We start from the raw sequence: 19,806 nt of genomic DNA, 5'->3' as shown, positions 1-19,806 counted from the left end.
CTGTATTCTTAAATAAAGTAACATTTTTACTTAATATCCCTCTGGTGATGTTTGCTGGCCAAAGTGATCAGATCATTGCTAATTGTAGCAGAGGTTGGGAAGTGGAGGCAGTTTGAATCCTGCTTAGCATGTGAGTTCATAGTAAGGGAAAACTACATTAAATCATTAAATTCCCTGATTAAAAAAATCTTGTATAAGGAGGCACTGTCCCAGTCTCCTCTGAAATGGGGAATTCATGACATTAAACCAAACCAAATCAGTGTCCCTCTAATAAGTATATGTTTCTTTCTTTTCAGCTCTGTTCCCCATAATGGACAAGCTAATTCATGGAGTAATCTTCTCGCCACATTCAACCAATTTTAAGCGAACTATCTTAGTCAAGTTGACACAACAAACTGCTGCACAGACAAACCCTCCTCCTACCCCTACAACTGTCAAAGCTATCTTCGACATCTGTGTCTCTATTATATCATCCTCAAATAATGAGTCTACAGCAGACCTGGCCCTCCTGGTCTTCAGTGGATGGGCTGGGTTTCATAAAGGCCTCTTGCTGGAATACTTGACCCCTGAAATGGTCCTTGGGAGCTTAGCTGACTCAAGTGGAACTAGTGCCACTTTTGTGCTGAGGTGGCTAACTGAAGTGCTTCGTCAGGTCAGAGATAATGCGGAAATTACAGCAAATCTTACACCAGTAAGTTATATTGATTTGTTTGTATAGTAAGCTTTGCAAGAGGATGATTTATCTAAGCATTTTCTGAGTGTCATTCTTATAGGTTATATTTAACATGCATGCCATAATAATGCACTGAATACATGTGATCACTTTTATAGTAATCAATCAGTTGTGGCTTTGAGTTTCTTTGAGTAGATATCTGCAGCCCCATAACAGCTGCCAATGATCTTTGAGCCACCCATAAATCTCTGGAAAGAAATGTTGATGTCATGTTTGAATGCAGGGCTGTTTCTCAGTCACTAGCCAGTGGGAATAAAAAGATTAATTTTGTTGAAAACAATATTGTCATACTAAATGTATTTTTTTTCTTCTTACAGGTGCTTGAGGGAGCTCTACAAGATAAATTGCGGGAATGTGGGGGCAGTTCAACCTTTGTGGCTCAATTGGCAGAGCTGTACATGACAGTGCCATCTCTTATGCCACCATCCCACACTCACCTTCACTTCACCATCACGCTCATGAATTGTGTTGCTTCATTCCCAACACCACCCAAGCCAGAGGTTAGAATCATGAAATGCTGTTTTTTACTTTCTTTTGCTTTTACTTTTTGTGTTTGTTATTTTTTCATGTTTTTGTATGCAAGCAAGTCATGTTTTCATGAAAATTTTGCTTCCTTGAAGTTTTGTTGTATAATGAAATTTCATGTGAAGAAGAGCTTATAATATGGGTTCAGTGGGGAATGGTTCTTGAACATTGAAAACTCCTGTTGGAGGGGAAAAAATCTACCTAAGAATTCTGTAAAGGTAGTACTGTCATATTGCAAGGAAATATTTGTTTTGTACTGAACCTTTACTGGTATAAATGTGCCATATATTGGAAAGTGGGTTTGTGTGTATGGAAACACAATATGGGACATTGACTGCATAACTTTAGTGTAGTCTGTTTTAGGGATTTGGTAACACCCTTGTAAACTAGTTGTAAGCATTCTTTTATTACTCAACACTAATATCCATGCAATAAAGAATACTGATTATGTACAACTTATGCCAAGATGGGAGGGACAATGAATGGGTTTTGTATAGGTGTGGAATGAGTGTACTTTGGCTGTTTGCTATGTATGTAAATGAATTTATGCATTTTTGGTGAGGGGAGGGACACTTTTTTCTACATCATAAGTATTTAATTCATTGAAGTTGATTTTTGTAATCCCTTAGGTCCAAGAACACATGAAAAGTATTGGAAATCTGGTAAATACACTATGGAACAGCCTTCGCTTAGAGGACATACTCTTTTCCCTGCACATAATGTACTCCATCATCTCAAGCACAGGTAGACCTAAGCACTTATTTTAGGTTTAGCTTTGGCTACCCTTCATTAAAAGGGGGCAAGGGATTATGATGTCTGTACCTTTTGAAATTGAGGATATGTAGATGTTAATGTGCTTCCAAATATTGAATAGTCAGACTTTGGTGATATTTCTCATCTCTTTTTTCCATCCTTCTCCCTCTTTCTCTCCCTTTTCTCTCCTCTCTTGTCCTTGCTCTCTCATGCTTCTTTCCTCCCTCTTTTTTTTTCATTTATCCCCCCTCTCTCCTCAAATTTTCCCTCTATGTGTCTCCTCTTTATCCCCCCTTTTTCTCCCTTTCCCTTGCCCTCTCCTTTTTTATCCTTCTCCCACTTTCCTGTTTCTCTCATTTTTCTCCCCCTTTCTCTCCCCTTATTGGCCTCAGAATAACTGCAGTTTTAGATTTTTTTCATATTATACATATACAATGGGTTTATGTTATGTTATCTAGATTATGTGGCAAGATGAAAAACTATAAGCACTTTTATGATAAGTTCTCATCCAGAAAAATTTTCCAGATGGCGGTTCAGAGGTTTGCCCTGCCATGGCCCACCTGTTGTCACTGGTCCCAACCAGTGTTGTAGAAGGCCTGGCTCCACGTATTGTCCAGGACTCTTCCACAACTGATGCAGCCCTCACAGCTACACTGAACAGGCTGTCAGCTTGGCTTGTGTCCTGGCCACGAGCTCACATGCAGATGGCCCTGTGGATAAGAGTGCTGGTCCGCTTAATCTACCAGAGTGGAGGCAGAGCAGCTGTTAACATTCGTGTTACACTGGACAGGGCACCAAAGGTGTGTTACATAGTGTATATAAAGAGAGGGTTTTCTCATTCACCTTAAGAATATACATGTTACATCCTTTCTTTGCCTAGTGTTAGATAATTTTATCAAGATCTCTGTGACCCCGTGGACTTTTTTTAATCATCATTATTTTATTACGCTCCAAGAGCGGCAAGCCTAGTACATATCAAATTAACTATTTACATGAAAATCGTGACTCACAGGACACGCTGTTCGACTGAGGCAGCAATTTGTAGACAAGTACAAATTTCCTGAGGTTGGGACACAGTGGTGGAGGACTGAAGGGTTACAAATGTCACAATTTCTTCATCCTAGCTTACACCACATTATCTTATTTGTTATGGACCAGGTCTCGGGCTGATTTAGTTTTCTCTTAAAGTCAGTGTAGGTCTTCAGTTGCTCCATACTGGAGTATTGACTGTGTGTATAGTTCCACTTTACAAAGGGAAAGGGGACGGATATCAATGTAGTAGTTTTAGAGGGATCAATTTGTTGAATGTAGTTGGAAAGGCATATGGGAGGGTGTTAGTTTAGAGGATTTGGAAAGAAATAGAGGGAGTAATTGGTGAGAAATAGTATGGGTTTAGGAAAGGTAGAGGGTGTGTAGATAAAAATTTTGTGGTAAGGTAGATTTGTGAGAAGATTTTGGCCAAAAATAAGGATATTTTTTGGGCCTTTATGGATTTAGAGAAAACTTGTGACACAGTAAGCAAGAAGGCATTGTAGGAGGTATTATAGATATAAAGGATAGGAGGAAAGCTGCTTTTACAAAAGTAGCTGAGCTTGTGTAAGAGTTAGGAATGGTGAGAGTGAGTCATGGGTCTGTGGCAGGGGTGTTATGTTGCCTTGGCTGTTCAATGTATACATAAATAGAGTGGTACAGGAGGTAGATGCAAGGAGTGGAGGTGGAGGTAAACTGTAGAGTGAGGGAAGCAAGTAAATGTCTTGGAGGAATGAAAAATGTCATGAGAAATAGGAATTTGGGGATGGATGTGAAGAGAAGACTGTATGAAGGGGTGATTGTGCTTATGGCACTATGAAGCAGAGACTTCGTATTTAAGAGGCAAAAAAAATGGAAAGGTGTTTGAGGTGAAGTGTTTCAGAAGTATGGTGGATGTTATAAGGATGGATAGAGTGAGAAATGAGGAGGTGAGGAGGAGACTTGTGGTAGAAAGGGAGCTGGCAGATAAGGTTGATGAAAAAAAATTGGGATGGTTTGGGCACAATGAAAGATGACCCTCCTAGAAGCTTTACTACTCATGTGAAGAATTGGCAGCTCTCAATAGACTTTCCTCAAACTATAGGTACAACTCATTCCATAGTTCCTCTTTGTCAACCCTGTCATTTGCCTTTTCCAAATCCATGAAAACCTAAAAGACTTGTTTACCTTTTGCCAGGTCTTCTTGTATATCTATTATACTACCAAAACTTGATTGTGCACTTGATTTCAGCATTGTCTATAAGGTTGCAACTTTACAGTATTATAATGTTAAATTTCTTACAGTTACTGAATGCATTAGCCATTCCTGTGGTGCGTAAGGGCGTTGTTCAGGTGTTATCAACTCTGCTGCTGTCCTTCCAGCATTCGCCAGTTGCTTTCCATAAGGTAATATACAAGACTTCAGCTTTTGTTTCACCTTATTCAGGTAGTATGGCTTTATTTTCATTTTATTTATTTATTTTTTAACTTGTACATATACCAAGGGCTTTTTCCCTCTTACCAGGGAGGTAACCAAAATCAAAAGGCATAAATCAACTCCCACCTATTTCATCCCTATCCATTTCACTTCCATTCACCACCCCTCCCTCCCTCTCATCTTGGCTCCTTAGCTCCTCCACCATACAATTTTGATCAATTTCAGGGTTACTGTGTATCCAGTAATGGTTTACTAAGATCATTCTATATATAAGATAGTATAGCTGTATTAATTTAAACAGTTCCTTGATGATTTTATTTAGTTTTGAGGATACTTTATAGTAATGATTGTTGCTGTGACCAGTGATGGGTACCTTTGACTTTGGCTACCTTCCATGTAAGGGGGAAAAAGCCATTGGTATATGTATGTATATTAATCCTACTCTTCATATTTGGATTTCTTACTTGATTAATTGTTTCCAGAGTACTTAATAATTCTCTTCAAAATACTCAGATATCCTCTGTAGTGTAGTAGGGGTCAGGGATGACGTTGCATCCATGAAATGCTAAGATGGAAGGCACAGTGAATGGGTTTTGGGTGAGTTTGGGATGGATATAGGGTAGATGTATACATTTATTTGGTCACCCATCTTATAAGGGGAAAAAGGCCCTTCCATATGTATGTATACCCTCTGTCTCCTTTTCTTGTCAAATTAGCTCTTGCATTTTGTTGCCTGTTTTTTATGATCTTTAAACTATAATATTCTCTCCTCAGTTTTATTGTACATAATAATTTTTATTTCTTTTTTTCCCCCAGATTATTACTCCAATGGTGGAAATGTTTGGACGCTTGGAAAGAGAAGGCACGGATTCAGCTAACAAAATGCTCACATGTCTGGTAACACTAAGTCGCACACTATTGCTTATGCACCCAGGACATCCGCAGCTGTATCAGCCACTTTTTGATGTCTTATTGGTAAGTTCTGTTTGAGGTTTTAAGATAGAAAAACTGGAAAGAGAGCAAATACTGTTTTAACTTGGAATCATAGCATACTTTTTTGTGAAGATTTTAGTACATTAGCTAGGGCTAAATGATTATTCAGTAGGATACATGTTTTGAAGGAGTTTTGATGGATTCATAAGCCTTCCATTGAACTGAATGAAATCCTTCACTGTTTGTCAGAATAAAACTGGTAGTAATACCACTATGGTGAAGAGTTTGATGGATATTATTTAAAAAACTTGGCTGAGTGGGTTAGGGCGTCATTTACTTGTGGCCAAGGTTGAGGGGATGGTGGTTCAAATCCTGCCACCAGCTAAGTTAAACCAAGAGCATGGTTTATTAAATTCCATGCTACAAAGTCCTCTGTAAGGCGCATCATCCTAGCCCTTTGATTGAGGGAGTTTGTGATGTTCAACTGTATCATCATCATCACAGTTTGTATATATCATGTCATTTTAAGTGGAGAAAGAAGAAAGGGGAAGGGGGCATAGAGGTGGTGAAAATGAGCAGGTGGAATGAGGAGTAGGGAAAAATACTAGGTAAAAGGGAGAGAGGTATGGAATGTAATGAAAGACAAAAGAAGTGGAAGTAGAGGAAGAGTGGGTATGTTTTAGGATGGAGATGCTGAAGTGCAAAGAGACGATGTGTAGGATGAGGAGGATGGGAGGCAGCAGAAAGAAGGCAGTGAATAGTGGGATGAAGAGGTAAGGGTAGTTATTGATAAGAGGCAAACCTATCAGGAATATGTACAAAGAAGAAATTAAAAAGTATATGAAAGGGAAGCTCGCAGGCTGAGCGGGTTAGGGCATTGTTACTTGCGGCGAAGGTCAAGGGAATGGCAATTTGAATCCTACCACTGGCGAAGTTGAACCAAGGGCATGGTTCATTAAATTCCATGCTACAAAGCCCTCTGTGAGGGACACTGTCCTAGCCTTCCGATAGGGAGGAGTTTGTGACGGTAAACCATAAAAAAAAAAAAAATGAAAGGGAAGAGAGTAGAAGCAAAATGAAAGGTGAGAGAGGGCAAGAGGAGATGGATGTGAGGTGCTGAGGTAGGAGGAAGTTTTAAATGAATTTTAGTATTCATAAAATGGATGTTTGCTGATTCAAGTACTCTTGTATAAGGGGGGAAATGCCCTTAGGTATATTTATATATAAAGAAGCTCGATAGAAAAAAGTTTAAATGTACAACTGAATAGAAATTTATTTGAGTTATAATGCTGCTTGGTGATTGTGGATCTTAGTTTCATGTATTTCTTGAAATCAGTAACCTTGTGATTTGAATAAGCAAAGGCCATGAGATATTTTAGTAATAATGACCACTAAGATTGTAAATGAGAATATTAGAATTATAAAAAAAGTAGGGAATATTGATTTGTCCTCTTGAAAAGTATGAAATTAATTTTTTGATAAAAGATGTAGTACATGTTCCTCTTCTTACTGTTGTGTATGTCATTCCTTGACATATACCCTTCAAGTAAAGCCGTCAAACTCAATACTCCAACAACAACCCTCAGACACAAGTTCCACAGTGAAAACCCTCCCATACCTGACAAAAATTATATAGACACCATCCAGCATTAAGAGAGTACCAACACAGAATTGGCCTGGCCACAGATTCAATTTAACCCAGAAGTGACACCACACAGAAGACACAGAACACCTTATAAAACAATGCCCACACTAACAATCCCCAGACAACAACACAATATCTCTTCCCTCAAGTGACTTATGGTCCCATTCAGGGGCTGTTGTTAGTTACCTGGAGGCTGCAGGTCTTCCACAGGAGAGACCTGGGGCAATGGATTGATTGATTGATCATTTATTGACAGTAATGGATGATAGTGTAATCAGTTAATGTCATATAAGAACTAGCAATCAGTGAAGACATACTTTGCACTTATTCTTACTTTTTCTCCTCTTTACTTTTTAACAGAAATACCCTTCACGGTCTGAAGAAGAGATGTGGCAGTTAATTCAGCAGCATGCATGGGACTCCCGAGCAAATTGCAGTGGGATTACTACAAGTGGAGTGAGACTGGGGAACAGTGGAAGTTCCTGGGGAGAGCAAGGCGGGCAGTACGGAGTGGGAACAGAGAAAGGCGTGTGGCAGAAGCGACCACCAGACGAACGTGTCGGCCTGAAAAATCTTGGGAATACTTGCTACATGAACTCAGTTCTTCAAGCACTCTTCATGACTGACAAGTGAGGAGGCTTTTGATTTGGAGGGTCACAAGGTATTAACCTGTAAAGTGTGACATTGGGAGTTGTATCTTACCTTGTGTGTGTAAAGAAAAAAAAATACACATACAATTTTACACTTACAAACTGAAAGACACCATCATACTCTACAATACAAAATTTAATGTCTTAACTGATCTTAGATTATGTGTGATGGGGTGTCACAAACATGAATGAAATAGCCTGGTATTACCCAGAATATAAGGAGTTATTGAGACACTGCCGTCCACTGGCACTCTTCGAATACTGACCAGGGACTACCACCTGTACATAGTTGTCATTGGCCCCTTTCCTTACCTTTCAATTGGGATCCTAGCAAAAACTTTTTGAGGTAGATTCAGTAATATTCATCTTTAGTTTCTGCTGTCTCCATTGAGCTTTTTCCTCATTGTACTGTAGCACCCTTCACTACAATCCTTTTTTTTTTTTTTTTTTTTTTTCCCCTGTTGTATGATGTCTAAACAACTCCCAGCACTCCCACTTATAGAGTAAATTGAAAATGTGCCTACAGTAAATTGAATATCTCCCTTGTAAAGAAAACCCATATAGTCACAGCTGTACCAGAATTTCTGTATTGTTTAGTTCCTCTATAGAGAAATATTTTGTTGTGACTACATGGGTGTGAAGTCATAGTGGAGATTGATCATTTCTGCCAAGCAAAAAGGAATTTTGTAGTAAAGGCACACTACATTAAATTCCCATGCTTAAAAAAAAAAAAAAAAAAAAAATGACATTGTCCTTGTCCTCTCTGAGAGGGGGAATTCATGATATCAAACTAAATCCATGCACATAGAATTTAAGTAAAACTTAATCTAAGTAAGTTTTTAATTATGTGCTGTTGTGATTACTATGTTTTTTTTTATGTGTATTTATTGAATACTCAAGTAAAACTTGCATTTATATATTTACTTAAAAAGTATTTAAAGTCTCAAGTTTTATACCACTTCCACCCACTAAATGTTTAATTTGATGTCAGATTCCGCTGTGGTGTTTTGGAAGCCGTTCCTCGCAGCAATCAGCACTTACTCATGTTGCTTCAGCATCTTCTTGCTCTCTTATGCTTTACACACAGGTGAGTATTATTTTGTAGGTTTCTGTGTAATGTAGTTCTAAATTTTCTTATATATGGCTTGATGAAAAGTGTTTGAGAAAGGTATTTAAGGATGAAAGCAGAGAGAGGTTGCTTGAAGGAGTGAATGCACCCAGTGTTGTAACAAGCTGAGACTTGGAATAGGGAGACAGAAAGGATGAGACTAAATGATTTTGAGATAAGATAATTGAGAAATATGACAGATGTGGCAATACTTACATGAGGAATGTGGAGGATGCATCAAAACCACCACTATAGAACACCTCATTACAGAAACCAAAATTCTGAGTTTGGGAAGGTATGAAATAGGAGAAAGTTGAAGGTAAATGTGGTTAAAAGCAAGGTGATGAGATGAGTTGGAAGTAAGTCTTAAAGGAGAGAGGCTGGAGGAAGTGGATAACTTTAGGTATTTGGTGTCACATGTGGCAGGAAAAGGAAGAGTGGAGGTGGAGATAAATTGTAGATTGAGAGAAGCAAGTAAATGACTTTGGAGATTAAAAAGTGTCATGAGAAATAGTTATTTGGGAATGGATGAGATGAGATTGTATGAAGGGGTGATTGTGCTGACACCATTGTATGGGGCAAAGAGTTGGAATTTAAGAGAGGCAGAGAAGGAAAGTTTGAATGGTTTGAGGTGAAATGTGTGAGATAGAGTGAAAAATGAGGTGAGGAGGAGAGCAGGAGTGAAGAGAATGGCAGATAGGGTTGATGAAAGTGTATTGGGATGGTTTGGATACATGGAAAGAATAAAGAAAGATTAGTAAAAGAGGTGGAAGGCAGAGGTGGATGGAGTGAACTTGAGGGGACAACTGTGGATGAGATGGATGGATGGGGTGAAGGGGGCATTGAGGAAGAGGGGAATGTCCGTTGAGCAAAGAAGGTAGAAGGCAGGAGATAGGGATGAGTGGAGATGGAGAAGGATGTCTTGCTACATTGCTTTAGACCCAGTGCAGTGAGCGGGATACAGGGATAACCTGTCATCCATGAGGAGCTAAGATGAGAGGAAGGAAAGGGTGGTTGATGGGAGTTGGTATGTGCTTTTCACTTGGCTGCCTCCCTTATAAGGAGGAAAAAGCTTTTGGTATATATGTATAAATATGTAAAAGAGTCATAGTCTTGTGTGCCAGGAAATGGAGGAGTAGGGGTGGAGGTAATCTGTAGATTGAGAGAAGTAAGTGTCTTGGGGGATTGAAAAGTGCCATGAAAATTAGGCATCTGGGAAAGAATGCAAAGAGATGATTATCTGATTTTACCTGTGATAACCTGTCATCCATGAGGAGCTAAGATGAGAGGAAGGAAAGGGTGGTTGATGGGAGTTGGTATGTGCTTTTCACTTGGCTGCCTCCCTTATAAGGAGGAAAAAGCTTTTGGTATATATGTATAAATATGTAAAAGAGTCATAGTCTTGTGTGCCAGGAAATGGAGGAGTAGGGGTGGAGGTAATCTGTAGATTGAGAGAAGTAAGTGTCTTGGGGGATTGAAAAGTGCCATGAAAATTAGGCATCTGGGAAAGAATGCAAAGAGATGATTATCTGAAGGGGTGATTTTACCTGTGACACTGTATGGGGCAGATACTTGGAATTTAACCTCTTCACTCCGGGGCACATCGCACGTCTGGCAGCATTAGCTGCCCAACGTGCGATGTTGCGTCATAATAATCGCATTATAAAAAATAAAGTCAGTGCTCAATCATTCGTTCTCTTTCACCCGTGTATTTTGATAACCATAGAATATTGATGAAGCCAGTTTAGAGAGAATGGAGATTACGTAGGTATGACTACAATAAATATAATCAAGATGCCGACGTCGGCATCATCGAGTACCCACTTGCTCCTCATGCCGCCTACGTAGGTGTCACCGTATGGAAGTGGTTAAAAGAAGCAAAAAGGAGCAGTTTAGATGTGTTTGAGATGAAGTGGCTTGAGAAGTATGATAGGGGTTACAATGTTGGATATAGTGAGAAATGAGGAGGTGAGGCGGAGAGTGGGGGTGGAAACAGAGCTGGCAAATAGGGCTGATGATAGATTATTGGGATGGTTTGGACATGTTGAAAGAATGAATGAAGAAAGATTAGCAAAAGTGTGGAAAGCAGAGGTGTATGGAGTGAACTTGAGGAGATGGCAAGAATGAGATGGTTAGATGGGGTGAAAGGGGCTTTGAGCATGAGTGGAATGTCTGGTGAACAAGGAAGGGAAAGGGCAGGGGATAGGTATGAGTGGAGGATGGTGGAATGTGGATGATATTTTGATGCAACCACGAAGGGATTTCTCCGTGTCTTCTCTATTTTCCACATGAGGGGATAGGGAGTGGATGTCACTGTAAATGAAGTGGCCCTGCTGTGGATGTGTTGTGTCCTGCTGCATTGCTTCTGACCCAGGGGGTGGGTGGGAGAAAGGGATCCCTTTGTCTATGAAGAGCTAAGATAAGAGAGAAATAAGGGTGGTGGATGGGAGTGGGTGTGTACCTTTGACTTGGTTACCTCCCTTGTAAGGGAGAAGCTGCCCTTTGTGTGTGTGTGTGTGTGTGTGTGTGTGTCGCGCACGCCTAGTTGTATTTTACGGGACAAGAGCTCTGCTCGTAGTGACCCGTTTTTGTATCTCTCTGCATCCAGTTTGTTCTTAAAATTGTGTATAGTTCTGGCATTCACTATTTCTCTGTTCAGTTTGTTCCAAACATGAATCACTCTATGTGGGAAGCTATTCTTTTTCAGGTCTTTTCTCTAAGTGTCTTTCTTTAGTTTCTTTTCATGCCCTCTTGTTTCTCTTATGTCCCACTTTAATGAGCATCTCTATTGAGGATTTCCATCCCTTTCATAATTCTGTGTGTGTGTGTGTGTGTATTTACCTAATTGTAGTATACAGGAAGGGAGCAACACTTAATGAGTCCTGTGTCCTATTGTCAATTTTTTTTTTATCATACCTAGCCTCAAATTCCTGTACAGTTCCAATTTATCTATATCCATGATTTCCAATTATCATATTTAGGTTTAAACTTGTGTATTGTTTAAATGTGGGCTCTATCACTTCCTAAGCTGTTCTAAGTATTTATGCATATGAAAAAATGTATTTCTTCACATTCTTTAGACATGTGGTCCTTCTTAATTTGTTCCCATGACCTCTTAAATCCCTTCCATTTCTAATCAAAAGATCTCTTCTATCAAAGCAATCTGTCTCCTCTAGTGACTTGATCACAGTAATCGTATCACCTCTTTCTCTTAGATCTTTCAAAGTTGGTACACCCAGTGCATTTGGTCTCTCCTCGTATCGTTTATCTGCCAGGCTGGGAATCAGTTTGGCTACTGCCCATTGTATTCTCTTAATCTTGCTAATATCCATTCTATGCCTTTTTCTTTTTGGCTACCCCCTGTGTAAGGGGGAAAAAGCCTTTGGTATATGTATATGTATGTACAGTGAGACCTCTCATTAACGGACATTAAATAGCTGTTTGGAGTGTTTTCGCTGTGTTTTCGGTGATTTTGGTGCTGTTGTTTAGTGCGTGCAATCACTATGCCACCCAAAAACCACTCCAAATCAACGGATTATTCACATCAACAGACACCTTTACCCCCCTTTTAGTCCGTTAATGAGAGGTAGTACTGTATATCCATTCATGGACAGATTAAGTATTTTCATTATCTCTTCCTCCATACAGTGAAATGCCTCTTTAATCTTTTGCAGTAGTCCTTATGTCTCTCCCACGATCTTGCTGATATGTGTGTCAGGTGACAGGTTGTCTTTTATCAACACTCCCAAACCCTTCCCCTCTTTTGCCTTTGTAATGGGTTCACTTTCCAAGGAGTAGTTTGAGGATGGTCTTTTGCCACTACTGCCCATCTCCAGTACTTTGCATTTTTTGGTATTAAACTTAATTTCCCATCCTTAACTCCATGCAAAAATAGTGCCCAGATCTTTATGCAATAGTTTACTGTCCTCCTCATTTTTCACTCTACTCATGATTTTTGCATCATTTGCAAGCATATTGACATTGTTCTTCTTTCCATCATGTCATTGACATAGATAAGAAACATTGTGCAAGCACTGAACCTTGTAGTACTCCACTCATTACTGTTCTCCATCTTGACATCTTATCCTTTACTACTGTCCTCAAATATCTTTCCTTCAAAATCTTTCACCCACTCAAGTAGTTTACCTCTCAGACATCCAACATGCTCCAATTTCCAGATAAGTTGACTGTAAGATACTTTATCAAATGCCTTCGCTAGGTCAAGGTACACACTGTCCACTCACTCCTCTCTCTCTTGCATCACATCAATCACTGTCGAGTAAAACCTTAAAAGGTTTGAAACACACAACCTTCCAGATATGAAGCCAAACTGACTCTGTTAGAATGTTTACATTTTCAAGATATTTGGTCCATCGATCTTTCATAATACTTTCACATAATTTCACTATTGTGGTGGTGAGTGATACTGGGCTATGATTTAGTGGTGTTTCTTTATTTCCACCATTGTGAATTGGCACCACATTTGCCCCTTTTCCAATTAGGCAGTACAATGCCTTCTTTCAGTGAACATATAATAAGACTGAATCTTGTCTACTAGTTGTTTTCTTTATCCTTTAAGTACCCAGTTTGAGATCCCGTCGGGTCCTGAAGCTTTTGTTGCATCCAATGATCCCAAGAGATTGACCACATTAGGAGAGAGGCCAAACGCAGCGTATGGGGTCCAATGTATTTCACATTTCGCATAGCAGAGTAAAAAATGAGGACAGTAAACTATTGCATATATTGGATCCCATACTCTGCATTTGGCCTCTCTCCTACAGTGCTGTTGGAGTCGTTGCTGCTTTTACTCAGATTGACCACTTCACTCACTTCCACATCTATATCTTCTAAACTTGGTTTTTTGCTCTTTTCACTTTCCTCCAACAAAGTGCTCTCCTTTGTGAAGACCGATTGGAAACTTTCATTCATTATTTCTGCCTGAGCTGAGGTTTCTTCAAAGATTTTACCACCCACTATTAACTTAGTGATTACCTCCCTGTATCTTAATGTGCCACTTATGAACCTGTAAAACAGTTTTGGTTCATCTTTACATGTATCTACTACACCTCTTTCAAACTTGCTTTCTTTCTGTGTGTGTGTGTGTGAGAAAGGGAAAGGAAAAATGGCCTTCGATATATATATGTATGTATGTGTGTGTATATATATATATATATATATATATATATATATATATATATATATATATATATATATATATATATATATATATATATATATATATATATATATATATATATACAGTGAGTCCTCCTTATATAGTAATTCTTTATCCGGTAAATTCACAGTTACAGTATTTGGTAATTACTACCCTCGATTCTATTTACGGTAAGAAAAAATTTTCAGATACAGTACCGGCTTGTGTTTTGGAGGTAAAATTAGATATTTTGAAGATGAAAGAGAAGGGAGAAGGTATGTCTGCCATAAGTCGAAACTTGGGTTCGGTATACGGTAATTTAAATTTGCGGTAAGGTTTTCAGGAACGCATATGTATCGTATAATGAGGATTCACTGTAATAGTCCATGGAACTTGAGAGGGAGCAACTAGTTTCATCAGAGGGTAGTTATATGACCGAGTTGTCATAATATTAATTTTCAATACATTGAAGCAAAAACCTTATAATCATAACTTCCATTTTTTCTTTCTTAATGTCTTAAGATGGGTGGGAGTGGATTTTATGCCTTTATTTTTTGGCTACCTCCCTTGTAAGGGGGAAAAAGCTATTGGTTAATGTAACATCTTAAGAATATGAAATAAAATAATTTAGTCAGCTACTGGCTAGTTTGTTTGTGGAATGAGGTATGAGTGGCACATTTATTGATCTACCCATCTCACCAGTGTTTGTTGTACTGATATACAGTATGTATATATGGCGTGAGGGGACGGAAAGGGGGGGTCGCCGAATTTATGAAGCGGCCTTGCTGTGGATGTGCTGTGTCTTGCGACACTGCTTCTGACCCAGGGCAGTGGACAGGATGCAGGGATGACCCGTCATCCAGGTGCCAAGATATTAGGGAGGAGGGTGGAGGGGAGTGGAATATATAGGAAATGGAATGGGTGGGAGTGGTTTCTATACCTTTTTCTTTTTGGCTACCCCCTGTGTAAGGGGGAAAAAGCCTTTGGTATATGTATGTATGTATATATGGCAAGTTGCTGCCACTCATGATCTTTCCATATATCTACAATTTTTTTGCTGCTTTTTCACATGAGGAAATATTGAAGACTAATGTTCGTTTTCCTTCATGTTTCTCCTGCTGTCTATTGTTGCTCAACTTTCCTTTTGTTGGAAAAGGAATTATAGAAGGATCTTGGATCAGGTTTAGTCTGGATGCTTGCACCTTTTATTTGAGGATACTCTGTTGAGCTTTCTAGGTTGGGAGAGGGTTTAACTGGTCACTCAAATTGCAGTAATACAATTTTTCTTAACTGAAAACCTGTTGTACTCCAACAGTCTATGGTTCTTATTTGTAACTGAATAAAAGGCTTGCTATGATTCATATTACCTGCCCTTTGATATAGCCTGTGAAGTATTAAATAAGGTTTCTTTTACTGAACTAACCATTACGATGAGACACTCGCCTTACATTGTTGGTGTAATTAACCTTGCAGGTCGTACATTGCACCACGACAGTTCCACGACAAATCGAGACCTCCATGGTTCCATCCTGGCATGCAACAGGATTGCTCAGAATACCTCAGGTATGACATTCAACATTTTTGTTTAATTCTTGAAAGGGGAATTATATATTTGAATAATATCAATTACATGCCCATTGTTTGGATGGACCAATAACTGCTATCTGTTATTTGAGGACCCTTGAAGATGGATGTTAAAAAGAATTATCTCTTGCCATCCATTATTTAAGACCTGTCAACATCCTGGTTTCCATTCAGACCCAGTGCTGTTGCTCACTCCTGGGACTAAGTCAGATATCTATCAAATTCAACCATATTCCTCCCACTTTTTCACACAATGAATGCAGATAAATTGCAACTGTTCCCTCCTCCTTCTCCTGTTAGATGGTGACATAGAAACTAACCCACATTGATATAACACAGACAGTAGTTCATAGGGGACCTATGAAAATGTTGTTTGGAGTGCATTTTAGGGACTAATTATTGGTAGGAGGGAGGAGGATAATATTTATGGGAATCAAATAGACCTCTCCATAAGTTTAAATATATAGATTTTAATTGACAAATAGATGACTTTTTTATTTGCTGGGGGTAGCACCCTGGGACTGAAGGAGTTGAGATTTTTTTCAAGTATAGATAAAAGGGAGGGAGGTGGGTGGATGGGAGTGGAGTATATGGGGATGAAATGGGTGGGGTGGGTTTTATGCCTTTGTTTTTTGGCTACCTCCATTGTAAGGGGGAAAAAGCCCTTGGTGTATGTATGTATGTATAGATTTTTATGCACATGTTGTCTACAGGCACCTCCTCACAACCTTACATGAAGAGGAACGGTCAGGGCAGCAGCTCCCTGAATATGGGGAGAGAATGATCATCGAAAGTGAAACCACTAGTGTTGCATCGGATCTTCAACACACAGATGATCAGTTGTTGGATGATCACTGTCGGATTGAGGAACAGCAACACTTAAGGGACCAAAGCCTTATGGAAGACCACTTAAACTTGTCCAACCAGTGCAGATATTCTGGTGATATGGTTACAGAAAATAATTTTTCAAGCCCAACCAGACAGCCTGATAAGGTTAGGAAGCTTGATGAAAGTCGGTGTGTGTGTAATGACGATGAGGGAAGGTGTTTGTCTTGGCGCGGTGAGCGGGCAGACAGTGAAAGCAGTTTTACAAGCAAAGTGGGTAACCTTCGAATTAGGAGTGATTCAATGGCTGAAAATGACCATGTCTCAGATCCCGATTCCCAGAGCGAGGTACGGGTAAATAAACAGAAGCGGAAGCACGACATTTCACCCGATGGACCATATAGGCAGGTAGTCAAGTCACCGAAGGGGGAATCTTCACCAGTAGCTACCTCAGATTTAGACAACAGCTCGGATAGTGGCATTAGTGGTGATTTAGCGGAAGATATCGAGTTGATGGTGAACAGCGGTAGTCCAACAAGTCTGAATAACGAAAAGCTTGACCAGAACAAGTCAGTAGCTATTGAAGAAATGGTGGGCAAAGAATGCTTGGATGAGAAACCATCAAGTGATTACTTTGTTAGTTTAGTGCATGAGGTGTTTGGTGGAAAGATAGCAACATGTATCAAGTGCTTACGGTGTAAGACAGAGTCCATCCATAAAGACCATTTTACAGACATCAATTTAGCTTTCCAGGACAATGATAGATACAGTTTGTCGAATGGTACTCGGAGGCAACCTGAGAGGCGGTGCAAAAGGAAGAACAGTGATAGTTCCAGTGCCCCTGACCTAAGAATTGAGGACATGATCTTGAAGTATCTCACCTCTGAGAAATTGACAGGGGACAACCAGTACGAATGTGAACGGTGTGGGGGAAAACAGGATGCAGAGAAGTCCATTCAGATCCTTGAATCTCCAGACCACCTGGTTCTGACACAGTTGCGGTTTTACTACGATGGTCAGCACCACAAAGTATTCACGAACGTTGAGTTTGGTGAACAGCTGAACCTTCCAGTCAAGTTCAGTTATCAGGAGAGTTTAGAAGAAGAAGTTGATGTTAAAGATGATGGTGTCTGCCAAGGGGAAGAGAGTGGAACCCTGGACATAGTGGGATTTGAAAATGGTGATGAAAGTAAAACGAGACAGACGTACCCAAGTGACAGGGAGGCAGAAAGTGATAGTAATGTGATAGGTAAAAAGAACAGTATTTTAAGTGATGATGACGAAGATGACGATGATGATGAAATAGTGAACAGTGAAAACTTAAGCAAGTGCTCATTGTCTGGTCCTGCTGCAACTTTAAATAGATTAAAATCCCAGACTGGATCAGAATGTAGCGCCAGTGCTTCCAACATGATTTCCTTTGCACCATCATTTGCATGGACATCGACTCCTGTAGCATCAACATCATCATCTTCAGTTTCTTCAACACCCTCATGTTCCATTCATGTTCCAACATTACCATCAGATGCAGCTTCAGTTCCATGTGTATCATTTTCTGTTCCCACAGCCTCCACTTCATATTCTCTTAATTGCACATCATCATCATCATCATCATCATCATCAACCTCTGTTTGTACTGCAACATCAACCAGAGATGCATCCGTACCATCAACATCATTTTCATCCTTCCCTTTTTCTTCCACATTAACTTCGAATTCATCATTATCGAGTCCATCAACATCAACTTCAGTACCTTTAAGTTCCTCATTACCACCAGTCACTTCTCCATCACCATTTGCATTTAGCTTTGCTAGTATGACCCCCTCCACAGTTATAACAACTCCTGCTTTATCATCATCAGTTAATACCACTTCTGTATGCACAGCTGAATTATCTCCATCCTCTGCCTTATCTTCTTTACCCTGTGCTTCTTTTAGTGCAATACCTTCCACATCTTTTGCAGTACCCTCAACTTCTACAGCTGCACTCAGTTTTCCTCCAGAACAATTCACTGCTGCCATACCATCTACCTCCTCAGCAGGACCATCCACCTTAACTTCGTTACCATCTAGTTCGTTACCAGTACAGTCACCTTGTTCCCCTGAACTGTCTACTTCTGTGACAGTGCCTTCATTGTCATCATCATCATCAGTTTCCATGTCATCAGTGTCAGCACCACCAAGTTCAACACCATCTACTACTTGCACTGCATCTATATCAACCCCTGGGTTACCTGAACATGCAGAGGAAGACAAATTTGCCCTTTATGCTGTCGTAGTGCATTCTGGCTACTCCTCAGATGGTGGTCATTACTACTGCTACGCAAGGAATTCGTCCATTGCCTGTCTTCCAGATGATGTAAAAGATAGGTACGTGTTTATCTTTGATTTTTTTTGCTCTTAGATTTATGTTTTTCCAATTTGTTTATTTATTTGTTTTTTGAGTGGATTAGGGTGGGTGGGTGACCCCACAATGAAGAAGTAGGAGTAAACTATTTCTGGCTCTTGAATCCTTTTGGAGAAGCACTGTCTTGGTGGATTATCTTAGACTTGAGTGGTGTGGCAGGGAACGGGAATGACCCATCATCAACGTGGTGCAAGATGGGAGGGGCTCTGAATGGGTTTTGGGTGGGTGTGGGATGGATGTATGCATTAACTTGGTCACCTCTTTTATAGGGGGGGGGGGAGTTCTTTTTGTATGGTTGTTGATTAGGTCCAAAATCTTGGACTTTGTGCTCAAAGGATCATGACATAGGTGCATAGACATGTATATTCTTATATATGCATCCTTACACATGTATACACAACATAATTGGGCCACACTCTAATACCACACACAAACACACCGAAAATTCTTGGTGTAACATACAATACATCCATGTCTTTCAAACAACACATCACAAACATAAAAAAACAAATGCACACCTAGACTTAATGCACTTAAGTCAATCACTGGAACAACATTTGTACAAAACAAAGAAACTAATACAACAATATACAAACAATGCATACGCTCAGTGATGAATTATGTGAGTCCTGCATGGGCTCCTAATCTCAGTGAGACACACCACAACACCCTTCAAATCATACAAAACAAAGCCCTAAAAACAATTACAGGCTGCACAAATACAACACCTACAGACCATTTACACCATGAAACAAAAGTCCTCAAAGTCAAGGACCACCTCGACATAAGAGGCACACAAACACTTGCCGTAGCCACCACAAACACATCACACCCACTACACTACATAGCAGAACACCCACACACACCAAGAAACATTAAAACAACACCCAAAGACCTGTATCACACACAGATACTCTCTTCTCTTCCTCCACAACCACCAAATACCAGCCTTCGGAAACATATTCATAATCATATCACTCACCGCTCCATTAACACACTGAAAGACAACACACTGCTGCATGCCAGACCCCCTGATATCTACC

General features: G+C 39.8%; 1 protein-coding gene across 3 annotated transcripts in view; it reads left to right on the top strand.

The window, feature by feature from the left end:
• The window catches only part of LOC143034037 (ubiquitin carboxyl-terminal hydrolase 38-like), a 53,937-nt gene that overhangs the window by 24,030 nt on the left and 10,101 nt on the right, over window positions 1-19,806 (top strand). For all 3 annotated transcript variants that reach the window (XM_076199905.1, XM_076199906.1, XM_076199904.1), the window contains exons 2-11: window positions 297-691; window positions 1,051-1,233; window positions 1,888-2,002; window positions 2,537-2,811; window positions 4,325-4,426; window positions 5,274-5,432; window positions 7,396-7,664; window positions 8,677-8,772; window positions 15,422-15,511; window positions 16,246-18,726. In XM_076199905.1, the coding sequence (XP_076056020.1) occupies window positions 311-691; window positions 1,051-1,233; window positions 1,888-2,002; window positions 2,537-2,811; window positions 4,325-4,426; window positions 5,274-5,432; window positions 7,396-7,664; window positions 8,677-8,772; window positions 15,422-15,511; window positions 16,246-18,726 (4,151 nt within the window). In that variant the 5' untranslated portion in view covers window positions 297-310. The remainder of the gene's footprint in view (window positions 1-296; window positions 692-1,050; window positions 1,234-1,887; window positions 2,003-2,536; window positions 2,812-4,324; window positions 4,427-5,273; window positions 5,433-7,395; window positions 7,665-8,676; window positions 8,773-15,421; window positions 15,512-16,245; window positions 18,727-19,806) is intronic.

Source organism: Oratosquilla oratoria, chromosome 16 (genome assembly GCF_046742065.1).
Source record: "Oratosquilla oratoria isolate Oo_2021 chromosome 16, ASM4674206v1, whole genome shotgun sequence".
Classification (NCBI taxonomy): Eukaryota; Metazoa; Arthropoda; class Malacostraca; order Stomatopoda; family Squillidae; genus Oratosquilla; species Oratosquilla oratoria.
The sequence above is the reverse complement of the archived record's forward strand: the minus strand, read 5'-3'. Positions and strand labels throughout refer to the sequence as shown.